Genomic DNA, 23,004 nt, shown 5'->3' with positions numbered 1-23,004 from the left:
CAAATAAACTAAAAGGAAGCTGGGAGACAACATCAGGTGCTGAAACATACCCTCTCACACAGAGTTAAACAGCAAACTTACTCTTTGTGATGCTCTACGATACTTTTGGACAGTGGCGGGCTGGAATGCGTTGTCAGTTTGAGAGGCCGAAGGGGATCTGCACTGGATGGTCGCACGGGAATGTGACTCAGTAAACCAAGGCTGTCAGCAGAGGTTACCGGGGTGGGCTGGTGTAACCACGGGCTGGGAGTGTTCTGTTAGCACCAACCAAAACAAGATAATCAAATCAGATTCCAAAATAATCATGGGACCCCAAGAGTTACTGTATCAAGTCCTACCAATGATCAGAGTGAAGTAATGTACTTCAGCATCAAATCATACACAGTAAGTATAACATTTTAAGTTACTTTTTGATCAGCCGCAACATCTGACTGTACAACCCCTGGACTTGCAACATACAAAATAGTTCACATGTTTCAGAAGCGTTCTTAGAACATTTCATTTTCAAGTATTCAGGATGAATAGTTAATTCCAGAACGGCATCTCAAGCTCACCAAATTAGCAAACCGATGATAGTCTGACAGCATTTAACTTCAGCTACCAGTAAACAGACCATTAACTCTTCAATGAATTGAAATAAGTATTTATTTCAGAAGACAAATATGGTTTAGTATTTGTGGAAAACAATTTCATCTCCAGCTTTGTAACGAATCTCAGTATAAGGGACAGAAGCATCTCTTTCCTGTATGGTTTCTCTCCACCCCCCAACCAAATGACTAAGTATGATAATCCTAATTAATCTGCTTTATTTTGCCAGGCATTTTTAGTTGGCATAATTTCAGCAGCAACACACTATTAAAACCATGAACGTACACGCCTGCCATACTTTGCAGCATGGCAAACGCACAGTACGTGCAATTTTGTGCCGTATACCTAAATACTCAAAGGTGGGCCATACCAACCTCCTCCTTTACACACACAGGGATAGTCTTAATTTATGAAAATGGTTTTTAATTGACTACTCAGGTAAGTTTCTATTTTCTTATCTTCTCTGAAACTTGTGCAGCAACTCTGCAGAAAAGACCAAGAGCAGCTCTCTGTCTCTCTCCCAAGATCTGCTTAGGAGAAACACCCACAGAGGAGTGGGAAGGCAGGGCACCCTCCTGAAGTGCTGCCCGAGTGCTCGGGACCAGCCAAGAAGGGACTGGCACAAGGGTGACCAGAGCTCCCGTGCACCCCCAAAGCCCCTCAGTGCTGCTTCACTCCTAACTCCTGGCAATGCCCAGAACTTGTTCCCCTCCTCTGCTTCTCACCAGTCCACCCCTCTTCTTCACCCCAGACTTGGCAACTCCCAGTTGAGAACTGCTGCAGCAGAAGGCGAGCCAAGAGCTCTCATGACACACGCAGGCAGCACAGAATAGATTTGCAGGTGCTACAACTTTGAAGTTCTGATTTCTATACTTCTGAATATTTAAAGCAGCCGCTTGGGTTTGTGCTGACAGTTTTAGCGCACACGTTTCCTAGGCCAGGAGTTCCCACGCTGTGGTGAGTTCCCACGAATAGACTGTAAGCTGTATTAAAGTATTATGCAAAAGGCGCATCACCTTCTCCCTAGAGGAGGTGGGGAACATCTGCTCGAGCACCAAGCATTGCCCAAACAGCTTCGTGACTCCACCTGCAACCATCTACGGCCCAGCCCAAGGACGGGAGGTGCCACGGCCACCTGTGGGTGGTAGGAAAAGGTGGCTCGGGAGCACGTTTCCTTCAGCTCACAGACATGGCTCAGCCCTGAGCCCAGCGGGGCAGCTGCGGCTGTTACAGCTGAGACACAGATCCCTGTCTGTGATTGTGGCACCCATGCAAACCGACTCTGGAAACGCCTGTTCTGGGTTTCTAAGACGTATTTTAAAAAGGCCTCCAGTGTCAGAGCCAGAAGACAAGTCACCACAAGACAATTGCCACATATCAACATAATTAAAAAGCTACGTGCCTTGGTATGCAGGGCTGCATGCTACAGGCAGCCAAAGTGAAAACAGAGTCTACTGTAAATTCTTTAAAATGGACTTCAGTATGGGGTGGAGCAGGCAGCAACATGAAAAGATAAATCCACCTATAGTTTTCTCTCTCTTCTCTGCTGCATTTGACTTTATCACATTTTAGATCAAATTGACTTCGTATTACAAGGCCAACTCAAACTGACTGTTTGGGAAAGACTTAGCCACAATGGTTTGGCTTTTCTCAAGAATGAGGCTGGGGAAGAATAGCTTTCCCCATGATGAAAAAGAAAAAAAAATCTTTATAACCATTCAGGAACTCCAAGCTTTGACGCAAAGGCTTACAATTTGGCAGAAGGACCACTGTCAGTGACATGCCTTTTGTGGTCCCTGTGAAAATCTGCCCAAATTAGGCCAAGTTGTAAGCCTCTAAAGATCAGTATGCACATGCTCAGTGGAGCTTTGATTGAAGCTGGCAGTAAAGCTCTCCAAACTTTCTGTCTGTGCTACACATGCTTCATCTTACACTGTTCTTCTAAGGTGCCTGCAATGAGCCTTGCCATATCCCAAGCCTGCAGGAGCTGAGAAAACTTTTCCTGTAATTGCCACGTCTGCCTGCCAAACACCGCCGCCGCACTGGGCGCTAGGCTGAAAAACACAAACCATTTCTTCTGAGACTTCAGTGGTTATACTCAGCACGCAGACAAGAGGAATCACCCTGACTTGAATACAGAGGAGTAGAAAGCAGATGGGAAGGCAGGGATGTGTGTCAACAGGAACAGAAGGGGAGAAAAAAATATGCCAAGAGAGGGTACACAGACAGGTGTAAAGACAAGAGAAATGGGTGTACAGTGCAAGAAAGATTTGTAAATGCGCGAGTATTTCTCTTCAGAACTTCCCACTGGATTTAATACTCCTTCCATCCTAGCCTTTCTCCATTATTTAGCGAGCATACATGAAATTTCACTCTGAAGATGATTGTCCTACCTCTCCTAATACTTAACTTCCACAATGGTTTTCACAGTTCAAGGCAGCAAATGTTCACCTTGTGGACTTGAGGTCCCAAACCAGATGGATGACCTGACTCAGTCATAAACTAAACCCAAACATTTTGTCTTTCTTTACTTAGGAGATCAAGGTCTGGAAGAGCTTCCTACTCACATCCACTGTGAGACAGCTGTTACTGCTGGACTTCCATTCCTAGTTCTTTGCCTACTCAGAAAACCCACCATCACCACACACTTGGAGAGACACAAGCTACTGAATCTGTACCTAGAAACGGCTGTTAGGAGACACCAGCCCCAGATAAACACATCATTAGGAAACGAGCTCAACTTACCCTTCTCAAGGAAGCCTCCGCGTTAACAGGAGTTTCTGGGTGGACCCATTTGGAGGATGGCAGACCGAGTCCTGAGTAAGCATGTGTTCCGTTTGGATACTGCCAAATAATTGGATAAAGCCCTAGCTGATTATAGGAAGCAGAAGGATGAGCTTGTCCAAGAAGATGTGGAGACTGGTGTTGTAACATCTGTTGCTGCTGCTGGTGTGCTAATGCCAAATGGCTTAAGCTGCTAGCATGAGCAGTCTCTAGTCGCGGATGGCCACCCAGCAAGGAGGCAGCAGGCACTCCGGGTAACACTGCAGGAAGTAGATGAGGGTGATGAACAGAATGGTGAGATGCGGTACTAAGGGGGTGGGTGTTAATAGCGGACAAGGGAGCCTGAGCTGAAGACCCAGCTAGCAGATGGGATGAACCAGTTAATGCAGGATGATGAGCGTTTGGATTTAAACAGGTTCGGTGGGATGAGGAATGCAGAGGATAATTATGCTGATGCAAATAGGGTGAAATGTGATTAGTTCCTGTTTCTTGTCCAATCAGAGTGGGGTCCCTGTACACCGTGAAATGTTCATTCTTGTCAATGATAAGAGGACTTTTAGTAGCTTCTAGAGCACTAACTCTAGCTGGAACTGGATGAAAACTAGACCTAGGCAAATCATGATCAGTTTTATTGGCTGACCTTGTTAATCCAGTAGCATGGCTGTTTTGGGAACTAACCTTAGACTTCACAGTATCAGAAGATTGGGTGAATTTAGGCTTAACATCAGGTGACTTTGTTTTAGGATGATCAACTGAAGCACTAGGTTTTGACTTCACAGAATCGGGGACTGGACTTTGTTTATGCAGTTTACTCTCTTCTGCTAGAGAAGCTACATTTAACGGAGACATAAACGAGCCATACTGCACTTTTTCTTTTTCAGGATTTAAGTGTTCATTTACCGATAACGTTTTGACAACCCCAGGTTGTATCAAATCCGTTTTGTTAACAACACTGCTAACCCAACTTTGATCAGCTTCCTGTTTTCTTGCTTCAAGGAAATTTGCATTTGCAAACTGCTGTTTTAAATCACTGCTGTGAGATTCTATTTTCTGAACCGTTTGCAAACCAAAGGTACTTGCAGCATTATCCTGGCTCTCCTTTTCAGAGTTGTTTTCATTAGTAATGTCAACAACACATTTCGGAGTAGGAGGTCTGGGTACAAATTGCTCATTTTTTAATTCCGCAGTATGATGTTTTTCTGCATTGCACTCTTGAGCATGTGGATCCTTGGCATTCTGCTCATAAGGTGTTGGCTGCTCTGCTGCATGGAGTGAAGATTTTTCCTGCTGATCTAAGACGGATGACTTCAGTCTTTCTGTCTCTTCGTGTTTTTTATCCTCCTGTATTTCATCCCATGGAGAACGCCTATCTGTTAGTGTCTGTTCTACTCCCTCAACCGTTTGGGATTTTCCTTCTTCTCCATTTATCTTTGAAGTGTTCTTGCTTTTTAACTCATTTTCTGAATTTTGCTCTGAGGATGAATCCGTTAATCTTTTATTTGAAATTTCCGAGTCGCTGCTCTCAGAATAATCTGAGATATTGTCTGTCCGCAGCCTCTTCATATTTAATTTTTTTTCATCCTCTTCAGGTTTTCTTCTTTTACTAAGAAAGTGTTTATTTTTGGTTTTGGGGTTTTCTGCAAAAGATAAAAACATGTCTATCACATTTGTAGTCTAACACAGTTTTAAGCAGTTCTCCCTCCCTTTCTAATAACTCCTTTTACCTCCTCGACTTATATAATCGTATCTTTCTTCTTTCATCTTCTCTTCATCAGGCATGCTGCTGTCAGAGCCTTTCCTCTTATTTGGCCGAGTATTCCTCTGTTGCTGGTGCTGGTGAGAATTCTGTTTTGGTGCTGCAGTTTGGGAATTCATTGCTGGTCTGGGACTATTTGCTTGTGCACGAGTATAATGACCCTAAAAATAATTTTGTGGTTAACGGACACAAATGCAATTTTAATTATCAACTTAAAACATGTATTTTTAATATTCACAATATTAAAAAATACTTAGGTAAAAAGATAAATATATCTACGTGGACTGTGTTGCTGTTCTGGTTGGAACGAGATCGTCGGCGCGAAGTGATGCCAATATTTTCACCTTTCAACAAAGAGTGAACAACATCATCTAGAAAGGTCATCTGAACCATAGAAGGATCAACATTCTGAGGTTCTAACACCTGGTTTATAAAAGGAAAAAAAAAAAAAAAAAAAAATCAGCAGATGTTCAGACGCTGCCCAATCTGTATTTTCTGTATTAGTGTTCACCACTCTATTTTGTGTTCTAAAGACTAATGAGAGAAAAGCCTACTTAATCCTGACAAGCAGAATTGACATATGACTCTCAACAAAGGCTAGCAGAGTAAAATCAAAGCAAATGTGTCTTTAGATATCACTGTAAAATTATTTTTTTAAATAAGGAGTACCCCACCACCACTTCCTCTCCCCCTTTACTAACCTGCAAATTTGAAATTAAGACACTGAGCTCTTCATAGATTAACCCTTAAGTAGCAATTACTATATATAAGTATTTTATAAAATTTATTTAATATACTATAAAATGTACTGCAGAAGCACATTACAATATTGCTTCCAACAGAAGCAAAACTACTGAAAGAAAGGAACCAAAACGACTGGAGAGAACTACAAGATCTGTAGAGTGTTACTAGTGAGAGATATTTCAGAAAGAAGGAAATGCTAACCATATCTCTAATCAATGTGTCACAAAGTGAAAAAAATACTATTCGGAGAAAACTAATTAGAGCAAATTAAGGGAAAGAATGTATTTGAACATTAGACTAGTCTTAATTTTTTATTATCACACATGAATTTGTCCGTCATGTCAAGGCAGACCGGTCATTTGCTGTATTAATGTTGAGTCATTGGTTTGGTCTCCTGAAATACGTAATTCATTACTGCCACTGAAAATACCAGTATTAATTCCTTTTCTAACATCAACTTCAGAAATACAACTAAAACCCACCACAGTAAATATAAATTGGGGCTGCAGTAAATGCTTAATTCAATAAATTGCAGAAGGGGGGTATTTCTATTGCTTGGAAGAATTAATTGCTACTGCAGTGCTAAATCATTTCAGTGCTGAGAACAGAAATTCCCCACAGAGCTGACAGGGAAGACCAGTTCTAAAAACTAGATCTCTTCACTTCAAAGACTTCACTAGTCAAATAGTGACAGCAGAAGGCAAGCAAAACTGTAGGACTGGTATTAATCATACCATTGCACAAGCGTTCAGCTCCAGGATGGTTTGAACTGCCAGGCCAGTGCAAAGTTTCAGTGCTGTAACAGACTCGCCCTGCTGGAACTCAACACTCAGTGTGTTTCAGAGTACCACAAAAGAATTTTAAAACCTCCCAACGCGTAGTTTACTTGAAGCTTTGTTTTCCGAGTATCACATATCGAACTCACCTGGTCATTCATAACAACCATAGTGCGGGTGAAGAGATCATGATGAGTAATGATACCAGTAAACCACTGGGTGGCAGAATCCTGTCTGTACACTCTCACCCTATAACCATTTAAGGAGTACGGACCTTTAGAAGGGGAAGAAATAAAAAAGCCATTGAGGAATTCAGAAAAAAAAAAAGTATAAATGGGTTTTCCTGTTTTTTTCAGTTTCATAGCAAACATATAGTACGCCTGGCATAGACAGCAAACTGCAGGCAATTCTGGCACAGTACTGCCTGTGGATTTTACTTTTATTCAGGAAGACATTTTAAAATGCAAATGGTACATTTAAGTATGCTTTAAGGTCAATTCTGCTAACATTTTCAACATACAATTTTCTTATCTAACTAAATCTTTCTGCAACCACGATGACAAATGATGGGAAAATTCTTGCCTACAAACAGCAACCATAGAAAAGTAATCTGAAAGGCTAGAAAGTGGCAGCAGCAGGTTATACAGAAGCTATTTAACAGGCTAGTCACATGCCCAGATGCTTTGCTGGCGAAAAGATTTACATCTTGGTGGTTAGGCTCTGCATCTGCCAAGCCTTTCCCATAAGTGACCACAGAGCTTCTCTCCATTACAGCAGCAGGAAAGGCAGCCGAGTGATCCCATCCCTGCTATGGCCACACAGAACACGACAAACCACACACACTATGAAGACTTCAGCTCTTGTTTTCAGATACATCAACTGCAAAGAAACCCTGGCACGCGGTCCCTTTGCAAAGATCACTTTAGTTCACCTCCAAAAGCCCATGGGGGTGGGGAGGTAAATATGATACAGTACTTACAGGTGGTTTCAAGACACAGAAATTGAGATTCAACAATTTTGTTCAAGTTCAGTGTCTCACCTGATCATCGGGACCCTAAGTTCCATCACACTTACGTGTTTATATAGCATTTTGTATGACCAAGCAACACGGCCACCGAGTTCAGTTCCAACTGTGTGGGTTTTGCTACTTCTGCAACCAAACCCCAGATCCCAGGTCAGGCATCCAGGAACGGAAGCAGAACCAGCCCATGACAACTGACAAAAAGCCTAACTTGAATGATTTAAGAGTGCTTAGTTGCTCAACTGCACAGGCAAGGCCAGAATTCCCCTGATTTTCCTAAGGATAATTTTTTCCAACCCCTGCCCAGTAATTGAGCAAGCTCAAACATCTGCAGCAAAGAGGCCAGGGAACATGCAGGTGGCAGCTTTCTCCAGTAAAATATCCACATTCACAGAACTGGATCCATTACACCCTCCGCACAACAAGAGTGTGTGATCATAAGGACCGTTTCTCATGTCAACATCTGAGAGATCAAACTAAGTGCAGTAAAAATTTAGACATTTTCAAGTGGTCTTAGGGTTTAATTTTGGAACATTAGCAAGGCCTTTTGAAACACCTCTTGCATGTGATTATCTAAGTTTTAAAACAGCTGGGAACAGGAACACTGTGTTGATGGCACCCTTTTTTCACCCACATCCACATCACTTACTGCACAACAGAAACCTCGACATCCACTGAACCTTCTGAGCATTAACTCATCCCCAGAGCATTTTTCCAGCTGCACAGACAAGGGTCAGAAGTACGCCAGCACAGGCACTGCCAATCACCAATCCATATGGGCAGAAAGAGAGGAAGAATCTACAGGCTTACGTCTTACATTCCTGGTCTTGGACCAAACGGGGTTCCCGTGGGGACACATTTCCTGATGGCTCCTCTCCAACCCTTACTCCATATGCCCCTGCAAACGCCTCCAGCTCAACTCCCACACTTGTGGCTGTCTGACCCAACCGCATTCTCCATGTCTCGAACTTTTAACGGCTGTCCCAAAGCTCTGCCTTGTTCAGACAGTCTCAGTAAAGTTTTGCCTGTGTCTCCCTCTTTGTGCAAATTTCCCATTCCTACTTCCCTATCCCAGCTCCTCCCTCCTCTCTTGCATTCTACTGCTAACTGCTCAATGATTTGCAATCTCTTGCATAACCAGAACCAGCCTCCCCCTCTCCCCAGCTTCTTGTCTCGTTTTAGCATTTACGATTCCAGGCCACTGGCTTCCAAGTCTTTTCCCAGTCTTCTCAATTTACAAGCTCCATCCGTCCTTTTCCATCAGCTTCCAGCTTCTCTTATACTCTTCTGCACTGACCCAGTGCCAATTTCTTTCTCCTTACTCCTTGTTCTAATCTGCCTCTGTCTTGCCTTCATCCCAGCTGTTATCCTATCTATTTTTAAAAGGGACTTTATCTACCTTTAAAAACTGGCTTTTTTTTTTTCTTACATGCTGCTAGACTGTCAGGAAAAAGGAGGAAGATTTAAACTGTGGTCATGCAACACAGGACAGCTCAGCTCCAGCCCAGCCCAGCCCAGCCACAAGCAGCCATTACAGGAAAAGCCTGGCTTTGTCTCCAGTCCCTGGCTGAATCACACTCAGCTACACATTGTTGAAACAGCCTGTGCAGTACTATCAGGAAATATCTTCAGGGCTGAAGCACACTCAGTGGTTCAAGAGGATTATTACACATACAGCCTGAGATTGTTGTGATAATAAATCTAATAGGAAAAAAAAATTCAAAGTTTTTAATTGTTAAAAATCAAATACACTTTACTATGTTCCTTGAATTGGTTTTATTTGTCCCAAAAGCTTGCAACTTGGCCAAGTTTGGGAGGAGTTTGGTTTTTTAAAACAAGAAATAAACTACTTTCCTGCCAAACCTACAATCTCTACTGCAAAGCAGGCTGCTGTGACTGCCGCCCAAAGAAAAGGTCACAAGGGCCAATTTTTTTCTTTAGTCTCATTCTTGTAAATAATTGGGCCAGTTTTGACTAAAATTCCCTCTCCTCAAATAGGCACGTTTCTTTTCAAACATTTGGAAACCGATTTTAATGTTTTTTCTCCGACTCTCCTCTTCCTTCAGATAAACTGCATTTGAACGGTGATAGTCCAAGTAGAAAATACTACGATATGAGATGAAGGCTTCAGCTTCATAGACAACAAGAAAGAGGCTGGATCCTAAAAATGCTGTAGAGGATGAAGGACAAGAATATGGAAACCACCTTAATAGACGCGTCTAGACAAGGCAGAACTGAAAGTGTTGCTTAGATTGCAGGGAACGGGAAAATGGTAATAACGGTAAAGAAAACCAGAGAAGGGAGGGGAGGAGAAAAGGAGGATAACGTGACTAGATTACAGCAGCTAGCACTGCCAGAGGGCTGTCTGGAAGGCACTGAAAGGTGTGTGCCAAATGTAAAGTCTCCGTGACCAGGAGCAGATTACGCCCCAGGAGAGCGTGAGAGCAGTCTCTGCGAGCTGACCCCCATCCCGCGGGCCCTGGTGGTGGATGGCATGCCAAGGCCCAAGGAAGCGTCTGGCTCTCCTCAGGCCACGCTGCATCAAGTGAGGTGAGCAAGTGGATTTGAACTGCAGCTTCTCCTTAGATGAGGAGAGCTTGTCTGCAAGGACTCGTGGATTAGGTTCATCCCATCATCTAAAATACTCCTAATTTGTGCATTTCTAAGTATCCAAGCATCTATCTGAGAAATTACATAAAATTATTTATATATATATATATATATATATATATAAAAGACAAAACTACAGCTCCTGGAGTGATGGGATGTAACTGAGTTGTGTGGACAATGGGCTGGCAGTTTCTTTTAGATAACTATTTCAATATTGCTCAGGTTTTGCTCAAGTATTGATTCTGTACCAGTGTATATGGAGGCTTTAATAATTTTCTTATTATTATTACGCTAATAAAATAAACAAGCTCATTTTTAGTTTCTTTTTCATATAGCTCTAATTTGAGTTCACATCACCTCTCAGTCCTGTTTTGGCTGCCAATTTCATCAGCAGACTATTAAGTCATGTTGTATTTGAGAATACTAAGACAAAATCCAAAATGACTAACACCAGCATACCAACTTACTATCTCTACACAACTCCACACATTGCTTTTTTCAGCATCCTTTCTCTGTGGCCCATAAGAATAATCACACCTAGTCAAATTCTGCACAAGGAAAGACAAAAGCTTTTACTGCAACTTCAATATTATACTTACCATGTTCCTTTGGTCTTCTAATCTTAATTTTATCAAAGAAACCAGACAGCAAGCAAACCTCAGTGCCATCCTTAAAATACGAGATTATTCACTACTCCCCTCCCAGTCTTAATTTACAGAATAAATGCTTATGCATTTTTGTCCTGAAATTGCTTTACTGCTTGCCTGGGGATTTTAACCCAGACCCACAGAGGTTAGTTTCTGCCTCCCACTGCTGGAAATGCCTCTGTAGAGCTGCCTTGTCAATTCTGTAGGAAGTTAATGAATATACTGCAAATGCATGTAATATTTTTATGATCAGCAAGATCGAGCCAAAATAATTTATTCTAATTCGTATTAGTTCTCACATAACTTGGATCTACAGCGTGACAATGATGTATGCATTTGCTGCAATCTTCCAGCATTAGAATCGAGTTACAAAATCGTAACTGATTTGAAAGGCACTTTTCAGTCAGTGGGTGAGGGTATGGGGATGTGAAAGTATTCTTCATCTGTGACAGAACTGTGAAGAACTACAAGCACAGACAGGTATCTTAGAAGTTATCACATAACAGCAACACTAACAGAGCACAAAACAGTTTTAAACATGCTAAAAGGTGTGTGGTTGCCATTCATACACACTTATTTTCACAACAAACTTCATAAAATATCGACCTTCAGACTAATGATATTCAGCTTTTGCTGTAATCACTAAAACATCAAACAAGTTAATAACAGTCTTCTTACATAGTCTTGTTTTCTTGTATTAACAGATACTTCCAAAAAATAACTCCATTATCACAAACACTATGGGATGAGTCCCACACAACTAACGGCCTTAAACTAGCTAACACAGAATAAAAATAACACAATTTCCCACATAATTACCTTGCATAAAAATCTCCTGAACCTTTTGTTCCTTTACCCAGGCTTTTACCTCCTCATGTAACTGCGGGTTATCCCTGAGAACTGGGTTTAGACTGTCTACGTCGTCCTAAAGTAGAGATTAAAAAAAGAACCATATGTTATGTTTACTTGTAACATTTCTGTTTATTTTCCTAGATGTATTTTAGAGTACAGTATTAAGTAGTTTGATGCTAATTTTGCTGATTGCCTACAAATCCCTGTGTTATTTTTAGAAAAAACTTAAAGCATAACATAGTGCTAGAAGTTATTTCATGGGAACATGGTATGTCAGATCCCACATGTGGCCAGACTTGTAAGCTATTAATAGGATCACACTTTCATAAATACTGTCTTACTACAAGCTAAAATTCCCTCTAAAAGACTTCAATGTTTACAGGTATGCAGAAAGAATTGTTTAAATAATGATTAAGTGGTTAAAAAAATAGTAACAAAAATCTGTTTTCCATATCTGTAAAATTTAATATGGACATATTGAGCATAAACATAGATATAAAACCCACAAAGATAATGCATAAGAGATAGCTGTATTTTAAGAGAAACAAACATTCTGCAAAAAATACCATTACTAATTTTCAAATATGTAGGCCTTTGTTAATTAAGTAATTTCAAAGAAGACATGCTTTAATTTTTATTATATTCAGTTCTCCTGGAAAAGGTTCTTTTTCACTCTGAGTAGGACATCATCTGGGAAATTCAGACATATTTGGTGGCACTGTCCTCCTAACAAGGAAAAACTAGGCACAAAACACTGGTTCATATCCTTGAAAGCATGGCTTAAATCATCATTCATCTCTAGACTCTTAGAATACCTATTTCTCTATTTCAGAACAAACTTGCTATTTCTGCCTTTGAAGCTGTGGCAGAGAAATAAAGCTGCATAGCAGCCTGGTGACTCCTCGTACAGAAGATGGCCTTGGAAATCCGTGAGCTGTAGGAACATTCATTTGTGCCAAGAGAACTTCAGACAATGAAAATAATCAGAGCGATTCTCCACATACAAAATGTAAAATGTTTTATCAGTACTGCAGCTGAGATCAAGTAATTTCTTTCCTTGATCTCCAACAAGTTCCTTGATGTTTCACAATTTATTACGAAGAGTTCCAGCCATAGAACATAAAGATACAAGCAACACTCAGGGAATTGTGCATTGCTGCCAGGCCCTCAAGTGACATGAGCAATTTCTCTCTATTCATCTGGATGAGATTATTCCTGCTAACCCACCGATCACAGGATGTCTATTTCAAATTCAAAATTCACTTCCTGACACTGGAAGATTTGCTGTGCTCCATTACAGAGAATGCATCAATGCTTCAGTTAATAGAGAAAATTATTTTCTCTCATGCTTTTGAAAAGTATATGGCCTCAGATCCAAAAGGAATGGTCAAGATGATCATTTTAATACACGTAGAGTGGAACAAAGTAAAAGCGAAGGGGAAGATCAACAGGACCTCTACCACTACGTTATAAACGGTTATGTTGCTGGCAATATCAGAGGCACAAGAGGGTGAATGCTAAAATTTATTCAAGGATGGCAGACTAGCAAAACACTTCCTCTCCCAAGGCAATCTAAAAAGTGTATCAGCTGTTCTACTTTCCTGGGCAAATCCATTTTTGCACTGATCCTACATAGAGAAGCAACACGACCACTGGAAAGAGGGAATGATTTGCCAGGGGAATCCAAGAGACCCTTGAACTGGAGCTTGTGTGATGATCATTCATCTGTCCTCCTTGCTATGCACTCTCTTTCACAGCAGCCTCAAGAGATTCCTGTACCAATAATTTCCCCCCTCAGATCCACAAGCATTAGACCAAAGCAACAGGCTGAGGCCCTGCAATTCTGGAAGTCTGACTTAAAAATGCAAGTTAGTATACAGATCTCGTACATTTTGAGTAATTCATTCAGTCCTATCTAAGAAAAGGTATGTCTTCATTTGAAGACTATACACCCTGATTAGGTACCTTGAAGTCAGACCTTAACTAGTAACTCTTAACGTTGTTCTACTTCAATGAGTTCTTCAGGCAAAGTATTTGAGTCTCTACAACACCTTCAGCCACTTTTGAGTTGTTTCTAAAGGCACCACACACTGCCACTTTAAAAAAAAAAAAAAAAAAAAAAATTCACATCCTTTCTAAGCATCTTTGCATTCTTTGAACTTGACACTGAACATACGATCCTGCAGACAGGACATCTGAATCTTTTTGGTTGTCCTATTCAGGTGCCTGATTTATCAGTACCTTTGATTGAGAGTGCTTCACATGAAAACTTGAAAAAGGAGACTGCAAAGTCCATTTTGTACTTGCCCCACTCCTGGAGAAAGATGAGCTCATCTCAAAGATGAGCTATAAGAGGCCCAACTAAGTTTGCAGATCCACTTCACAAACTGCATGCAGGTATGCCTGGGATTATGTAGAGAAATAGCAAAGAGAATCCAGGGTTTCTAAATACACACACAAAATACACATTTAACATATCATCAATCGCTGAAAAAAAGTGTTTTGCCTCTAGACATAAATGTCTATACATTGATCAATAGAAATCAGTGCACCAAAGCAAAACTGTAACTCACAACTGAAGCTCAGTACCGAGATACTAAAAAAACGGTTCCTGAAATCGCAAAAATTCTGTTCTTTTGTGTACATATTACATTTATCTATGAAAAAATGTGTGTGTCATGACTGACCTCTTTCCACAATTAATCTTAAAACTGAACATCTAAAAGCCAGGAAATTAATTGCATAACGTGTTAAACTCTAAGGTAATGGCCTTAAGCACCTTGTTTTAGCACACAGCACAAACTTTGGCAAAACCAGGGAAAACAGGGCAAGAAGCAAGGCTGATGACTTGCAGTCTCTCCCGTCTTCGCACTGAAGACAAGCAGATGATTCCGCAATGCCCAGTCCTTTTCCTCACCCTGTATTTATATTGCTCAAGAAACAACAACTCTGTCTAGAGATTTGAACCTTGGCAATTATGACCTTTAAGTTTTCCCCTCCTTCTTGGTTGAGGTAGCAAGATTGACAGACTAACCCACAGAAGAATTAAATGCCCTGTAGGATTTGTCTCCAGACTTTTCCTCATCTCAAAGTAGCTTTACCCACAAAATTAAGTATGGCACCCTCTCCTAGACTAGTTTTTCCACGCGTCCTGGAATACCTCCTCCAGGAGGATGCTAACGCTGGTTTGAAATCCTTATGAAATGCAAATCAAATAAATGGGACTGCAATTTTCTTCTTCAAATCTACTGTAGGAAGCTCTTTATGTGCTTCATACAGCAGCGCTCCTTGCTCCACAAATGACTACATGCAGTACTGGGAAGAAGACAAAGGGCATACGGGCTAGAAAGATATGGTCAAGATAATCCTTCCTGCCCTCCTGCAGGACAGTCACATGAAACAACGTGACTAACAGAAGCTTGCCAATCCATATAAATTCTTTTAGATCTTTGCTGCAATTCTGCCTTCTTTCCAGACCAAAAGAGGAATTCACATCTCGTGGAGTGGACTTTTTGCTTAAATATCCAAAGAATAACTTGAGGCAGCTGCATTTCTTTCTAGGTGATAAATCCCACCTGCTGGGGACATGCTCAACTCTTAAGAAGTTCTGAGAAGGGCAAAGAATGAAATTTTCCCAAAAAACAAAGTGATCCAGTGTTTTTCTGAGTGTGTCTGTTCTTTCTTCTGGTGTAAAATGATAGAGCAGGTTGGAAACTACAGACCATACCCATCAGGTTAAAGTATCACACTGCTCTAACTAGAAAGTAGAAATCTTTGTTCAGAGAAGCATTTTCAGAGAGTTTATTTGGACAAACATAATTTATCATTCAAAGCCATGGCTGAGCAAGTGCAGATCACTTACAATGCTTTGAAATTCCTTTAAGTCATGATCAAACAGGAATTTCAAAGACAGTACCCACAGAAAAACAAGTCAAAATCCAAACACATACAGAACTCTCCTACTTGAGCACCACCCACAAACAAAATACTGCCCAAGATACTGAGAGGTATCCTTGGATGAGGCAAACCTGCGCGCTGCCCAAAGACCATACAAAATGCCTTCTGAAAGGCTCCAGTGACCGCAAGCTCCTTTGTTGTTTTGGGCAGCCAGGCATGTCAGCCAGCCAGGTGGGAACACCTGCAGATTTCCACAGCTCTCTGCCTTCCCAACAAGACCTGAACTACTGACACAAGATATTTCCTCAGCATTTTAAAATAATTCTCTAAGTCATTCTTCACCAACTTGAGAAGCTGAAATGAGTTCATTACATTGAGAGATGAAACCCTGGAGCACAAACAACTAAGAAGTGGATTCGAGTAGCTGCTCCTACCTGCGATCACACAGCCTGTATGCTGCTTATGATAGGCTAGAGATATTCCAGTCAGCTCCATTTTCAGTGGAGAACTGACAATACGCATTCCAGGAAAACCAGTCCTGGAAAAACGGTGGCTTCTGGCACTAAAAAGGCTTAAAGCAGAGACCTGAAGACCAAGCCTCAACACATGCTGTGTGTTAGGAACCTGCAAACGTTTATCTGGGAAAGCGCCTTCCTCAGCCACGGTGTCTCTGCATTTGGCTTCAACACATCAAGGACACCTTTTTAATATCAGCAGGAACTCATTTCAGCTAGTGTTTTACAGAGAAAGACTAAGTAGATTTTGCAGTCCTCACAAAGGTCAACACCACATTAGTCCTCACCATCTGTGGCTTAATTAACTATAGCTTCCTCTGGCTGCTTAGAGGTTTTCTGATAATTTAGGACACGAATTAAATGAAAACTAGTACACAACCAACCTGAGAGTCCTGTTTACAATGCTTACACAGTATGCAGTGCACATGGCAATGAGCATTTTGTTAGTACTTTAACGGTAGAGGAACCACATTTAAATTCAAACAGTGCAAATGAAAAATTCTGAGATCAAAGTGTCAAAAGCTTGATCCTTCAGTTTTCTTCTTGTTTCCTGAGTATCTTGAAATCAGTTTCTATAAATGAGCCCCCCACCTATTGTTTTCCTTTTTGCACCAAATCATTTGTACAACTGCATGGAACTTCACCTGCATAGAAATTAAATTTTGAAATTACAGTCTGAAAAACAAGGAACAAGGTAAGTCAACACCTGCCAACCAATTGTCACAACAGACTTCAGAAAGCAATGGGCAGCAAAAAGTATTGTTTTTAAAATCTAGACTGCTAAGAATTTATACTAGTCCTCTAATACCATCTTTTAGAAATAATTTTTCTTGCATTAAAGAAAAGATTAAATACCTTATGTGCACCCATCCTCAAACACATCCATGCATGTTTTTACCCCTCGTTTGAAAGGTCTGTACAATTCTCCCCTTGTTCTCATTCCTTGATAACTAGCCATCCTTTTTTCTTCTTCTCTTATCTTTCACTGTGTCACCTGACATATCTGATTGTATCACTGACCTGTAATCTCTTCCACCGATTATAACTTTTTAACAAACCTTCAATCTTAATATTGTCCTGCCTAACATCTGAGTGAGCAGGGGAAAAACCCCACAAAACAGTGACCTAAAATCTGTATAGGCAGTATATAAAAGATCTTAGCAAGAACACCACCTATTAATAGGCAGCACTGCTCTGCCATGCTCCAAGACTTTTTTTCCCAGGGGCAAAAGATGAGAATCTAACTAAAACACAGGAAAACTGGCAGCAACTGGCACCCCTGAAGGTATCACTGGTCAACAGTATATTCCTCCTTCCCTTCTGCCAAGTGAAAGGCCACCCCAGCTGCCAGGCCGCTGCAGGCAGGAGGTCAGAGAGGCGCTGAGGGCTGCGGGGCTGTGCTGCTCCGCACAAGCCAGCCCAGAAACGCCTGTCCAGAGGGGACGGCTCCAGGGAGCATCCACCCGAGCCACCACGTGCCCCTGCAACTAGGGCAACCTCCCTCCCGCTCCAGGCTTCTCATGAAGGGCAACGCCAGCCAGCAACACCAAGGCTACAGGAGGCAAGAAAGTTTTTTGGGGGAGATCCTAACTTCCAGTTTACCTTAAACAGCTTTGTCTGAGCTGGGAGAAGAGGCTTAGGCTTACCAGACGACGCTAGTGCTTTCTATGTAAACCCAACCCACACTTGACCTATTTTCTGCTGTTCTGAGCGCACAGTCACAATTTACCTCGTTCAAATCCAGCAGCTGCTGGGCTACATCTGAACCAGTTAAGTCAAGCTTGAAGGCATAACCCTGACCCCTAGACCAGACACACAGTGGAGCTGAGGTCAGCCCTGCTCACACGTGCGCGGAGGCACGCCGCGTGGGGAAAGGCAGGGACAGGCAGTGATGCTCGCTGCGTGCAGAGGCCAGGCAAGAGAACAGGGGTAACTAATCCTTTCCCAGCAAGGGGCTCTAAATGCATTGTTCCAACAAGGACAAGTGTTTCTAGACATTCTGGACCACAAACATTTGAGATTAGGGGTTATTTTCAGCCTGTACAGCAACAGTTTTGTTTCTATAAATAGAAAACTAAAACTACAGGGAAAAAAGATGAGGGCTAAAAATTTTATAATTTTCCATCTGTCAGTAAACTTAACATCTCTCAGGAAAAGCTATCAACAATTTTTCTTTTGTTCCCCACTCTTCCCTATGCCTAATACTTCTCCCACACAGTCCTACTTCCTTCCTCACTTCACCTGTTCCATAATTAAAGAGTTGACACCAATTTTAATTATCAGGTTTGAGAATCAGGGGAGCAGGACTGCATATGCTTCTCCAAGTCATGATTTCAGGCTTGAAGAAGCATCACTGCACCAATTAGTTCAGTTCTGGAAGAATAACTCAACGGCCCTAAGAAAATTTCTATTAAAAACACAAAATACTATCCTATGGAAAATATATTAAAGTTAGGAACATAAACATATAGGAAAAAATCTGACTCACGGTCTAATATTCTGCCTGATTTTAACAAACAAAAACAGAAGTATTTGCCTTCCTATAAGACTACCAACGTCTCAAGTGAAATGGGCACGCTAGAAAACTTGCTTTTTACAAGTCAGCTCGTTATTCCTGTATCCATAGATGAGAATCTAGTATGGAAAGGCAGAAGGGAAACGAGAGCAGTATACGGAATGAGCATGCAACAGGGAAACAAAGTAGACACCAATGGATAAGCAAATCCAAACCCGGGCCAGGCAGATATTGTCACAAAACAACATAGAAACTTCTCTACTTAACTTCTACAGTAGTTTTGCATTTGCAAATAGAGATTTAAAAAAAATAGATGACCCTTAAGCTCATGGGTTATGTCACACTGAGCAGCTGGGACAATCTGGGTCAGAAAAGCAAAATCTCCTGGACTGCCAGATACATGTTTTCGTATCTCATCTAAAGAGTTCCCCAAACAAGTGGCTCCCACCCACAAACCTAGCGGGCTGTCAGCTTCCACTTAGAGCGCTGCAGTGACTGTCTATACTACTTACATTCCCCACGTACAAACAAAAGGTCAAGTGAACAGCACTGCTCCACATCCATCTTCTCCCTTATTTTGGTGACACAGCCATACTTCTGCTTTTCTTTAGTTTTCCACTGAATCCCATTTCCTTCCCCTTCCTCACTGCAGGCTCCATACATTTACCACCATCACCATCTCAGAAATATGCAACTTTATCCTAATTTTGCATTTTGTTTTATCTACTCCTAAGAGAAACAGAGAGGGAGTACTGGTCCTAACCCACTCAGCCAGTAACTCCCGAGTCATGTGGTGATACTGGAACAAGGCTTTGAGTCACTTACCAAGCAATTCCAATGCCACTATGGGAAAAGAAACCTCAAAGTGCAGACACTTCCCTGAAGCAAGCAATTAACAGGGTGAAGTTGATGCTAACAAGTAGAGCAGCGAAGTGAGCAGATCGGAGAAAAATCTTTTGTGCACTGATATTAAAATTTAACTGAGACCCAGACACCCTGTGAATTGTGAACAGCTTTCAGAAGGTATCTAGAACTCCCCAAATCATATCAGCTGAAGAACAAGATGTATGGATGGTAGTGTCCTTAAGCAAAAAAGAAAGTACATTCTGTTGATGATCAGTTGTCTGGACTAGTGGGCTGCTAGAAAGGCAGTCTAATGCCCCCAGAAATCAAGCCAAGAAATCAGTTCTTCCTCAGAGAACAACCATTTTACAGAAGACACATCTTCCTTGCATCAGGGACAGCAAAAGTTACTTGTGGCAGCTTGAACTGGCAGAGTTGGAAAGCCGTACGTTGCCACCACAACTAATGACAGACTGGATAGTTCACCTCTTATCTCATGGTAGTTACCTCCATCAAATCTTTTATCAGTTGCATTACTCAGCAATGTGGTGTTCTTTGACAAGGCTCCCGATAACTAAGAGCTTACTGTATTAAAGAGCAAAGGTCTCTCAATTTGAATCTGCAGAGAAAATTGTAAAACACTACCCTACCCAATACATGCAAGACTGACAGCAGCTCCTAGAATCAACACCACCTCCTAGAAACATGCATCAGTGTCTCACTCTTGTGAATGACTCTCTGCACTGTAATTTGAACTACCACCAACTTATTACTGATTCCCAACAGTCACAGAGCTACCTAGTCTCTTCTGCAAATATCCTCAATCCTACTTACCAAATAGAAGCTCTGGGAACATACAACTTTCCAGCTCCTTTCCCCCCCATAAATCATGAGGATTAATGGCAAAATACAAATCCTTCCCAAAGACAGAAATATCTTACCAATTTTTTTTGTCAAGAGGAGAGAATACATCAGATATCTTCAAAACGTTCTTGAAAGCCAGCTTCAGTGGAGTTTGATCCACTTAATTACTATTACATTAGTGTTTTATTTTCAAGTGGTTTTCCAGGGTTTGTTTGAAAACGTGTTTCTTAGAATAGCACTACATAACAGTGTTGGCCAACATGCTGATATTATGAAAGTAGTTCAGAACAAAACACATTTCTCTCATGTTTTAAAGGAGTACCACTGTATCTGCACAGAATTTTTCAAAGGTAATTTCTAATAGGATTTAAGGCAGCACTGCACAGAAGCCATGCCTCTGGGTTGGGAAAACAATCAACACATATCCTTGCAGAATTTCATTCAGAAGAATGAACTTCTCTGGTCTCAGGGATACAGTGCAGTGTCTGGCTGGGCATACAACAGCAAGCCCATCACTGTGCAAACGTGGAAGTGCTGCCTCTGCTCCAAGACAGTATCACAGAAGCAATGCAGCCATCATCATGTGCTGCCTTTTTTTTTTTTTTTTTCCCCCCTCTGCTAAGAGCTCTGTTCTGACCTGCTGGAGCCATTTTAGGAATTTTCCCTATAAATAACAGAGGTCTGACCAGCTGGGATGTATATCATATTTGGATTAATGCTACACTCTCTGCAACTCTGGAGAAAGCAGTGGCTGTGCCTTTTATAGAACAGATGAATAATGGTCTTGCAAAGAGGAAAGATTAAACTGCTAATCAGAAAACAGGGACATTTAATTTGTTGCTGCAATAAGCTCCTTGGGGTAAATTTAGGAAAGTCATTCAGTGTTTAAAATTGATACAGTGCTCATCTATTTCACAATATTTTTCCGTTGATAAATCTGCTAGCACACAGAACCAAAAAATGCCTGTTAAAAACATAATTCAAGACTGAACTACACTACGGGCGGGGAGAACAAATCACAAACCAAAACCTATCAAGAACCATCATTTAGCCACCTAGTCTTATGCATCCTGAAATGTGCTTTAACCTGATTTTATCTATTGTACACCAAAGTAGCTTGGAGTGGTGAAAGTATCACAAAAGGGAAGAAAACATTGGGTAAAAAACCCAGTCTCTGTGGTTGAAATACAATTTCTAAACCCTGTGCTTAAAACTCACTACTAAAATCATAAAATACAGAATAATTTGTGAGATGCACAGAAATTGCTGCTTCAAAGTCACTTGCTCAGCAAAAGCATACTAAAATATTCTCCCAGTAATGCTGGCAGACACACACAAGAAGGGGATGCAGGGAAAAAACAGGAATAGTTACTTTTAATCCCATTCAAAAGACAGGAAATGTTTGCTAGATTGAAAGGGGGGATCCATATTTACAAACAATGGTAGTAAAAAAAAAAAACTTCAGAACTATATTTAATTATGTAATATATTGTTTAAAAAAGTAAGTTTCATCAGGAAATGCACTGTATAGCGAGTCCTCTACATCAAAACAAATACTGCACTTTTTATTTTATTATGGTAAAGTTATTCCAAAATAGCAAGATTCATACTTGGGTTTAATTAAAAAAACTTTCAAGTTTGTATAAAATACTCGAGTTTCCCCCCAGATGTCTGGCCTGAAAAAGGAATTCCACAGACACACCTGGAACTACTACAGCGCTCAACCTTTACTAACTGCAGCTTGCTGAACGCTGTGGAGCAGCTCTAGTGAAGCACTAACCCTAGGCTACAAATCAGTACACCCATCAGGTGTAATTTCAAAAATATATTTTGTAAGAAAACGTTCAAGAGTAGCACCCCTGAACAAAGAAATGCTGCATCAGAGGAAGGAACGAAAGCAAACAAAACCATGAGCACTTCATCAAACGAGCTACTGTGTATTATTACATCAAGCTAAAGCTTAATGCTGCTAAGAACAGATTTCAACAAAACTGAGTTTCCCCCCTATCTGAAATGCAAGAAGGCCTACTCTCTTCCCTCCCTGGGTAAGCACTCCCATTAAATGACTGCGGGATTTTACCCTCATTCATGCTGCAGAGTTCCCCAAAGCACTAAAGGTTCCCAATCCCAATATCGAGCAGCTATTTGGGGAAACAAGAACGTAGTGGCAAAGCACCATCTGGTTATAAAGTGAAACAGACCTCTCAAGGAGCTGACTTTGCGTCTGGATTGCGAAAATAGTGTTGGTCAAGAATATCACGTAAGAAAACTACTTTAAACTTTCATTTTTAATAAATAAAATGTGAAGATTGAAGACTGTAGGGACACAGAATCAAGGATAAGGCCCCCTTCTCTTACTGAGTGGTATTTTCCATGGGCTTTTACTGGTGAAAAAAGTAACCATGTATGATCAAACACAGGAAGTTCCTTACCCAGAAACACTGGAGGGATTTGTAAATTCAGTAATCCCAAGGCTGCTTTTGAGAAGTATTAAGATACTTCAATGAAAGGATTTGATCTTCACCTTCAAAGAAACAAGTTTTGTTCCATCTGTTCTGTTTTGAATTCCTAACTTTTAAATTATTTATTTCA

At 41.0% G+C, this 23,004-nt stretch overlaps 1 protein-coding gene across 8 annotated transcripts in view; it reads right to left on the bottom strand.

Annotated features, from left to right (window-relative positions):
* JMJD1C (jumonji domain containing 1C) overlaps positions 1-23,004 on the bottom strand; it is a 163,533-nt gene that overhangs the window by 27,407 nt on the left and 113,122 nt on the right. For 7 of the 8 annotated variants that reach the window (XM_074924449.1, XM_074924450.1, XM_074924448.1 and 4 more), the window contains 6 exons: positions 11,746-11,851; positions 6,798-6,922; positions 5,408-5,551; positions 5,097-5,289; positions 3,334-5,009; positions 82-254 (listed from right to left, as the gene is read on the bottom strand). In XM_074924449.1, coding sequence (XP_074780550.1) covers positions 82-254; positions 3,334-5,009; positions 5,097-5,289; positions 5,408-5,551; positions 6,798-6,922; positions 11,746-11,851 — 2,417 coding nt within the window. The remainder of the gene's footprint in view (positions 1-81; positions 255-3,333; positions 5,010-5,096; positions 5,290-5,407; positions 5,552-6,797; positions 6,923-11,745; positions 11,852-23,004) is intronic. The other variant, XM_074924453.1, reaches the window with a different exon arrangement.

Source organism: Athene noctua, chromosome 21 (genome assembly GCF_965140245.1).
Source record: "Athene noctua chromosome 21, bAthNoc1.hap1.1, whole genome shotgun sequence".
In the NCBI taxonomy this organism is placed as follows: Eukaryota; Metazoa; Chordata; class Aves; order Strigiformes; family Strigidae; genus Athene; species Athene noctua.
This window is presented reverse-complemented; position numbering and strand designations above follow the sequence as displayed.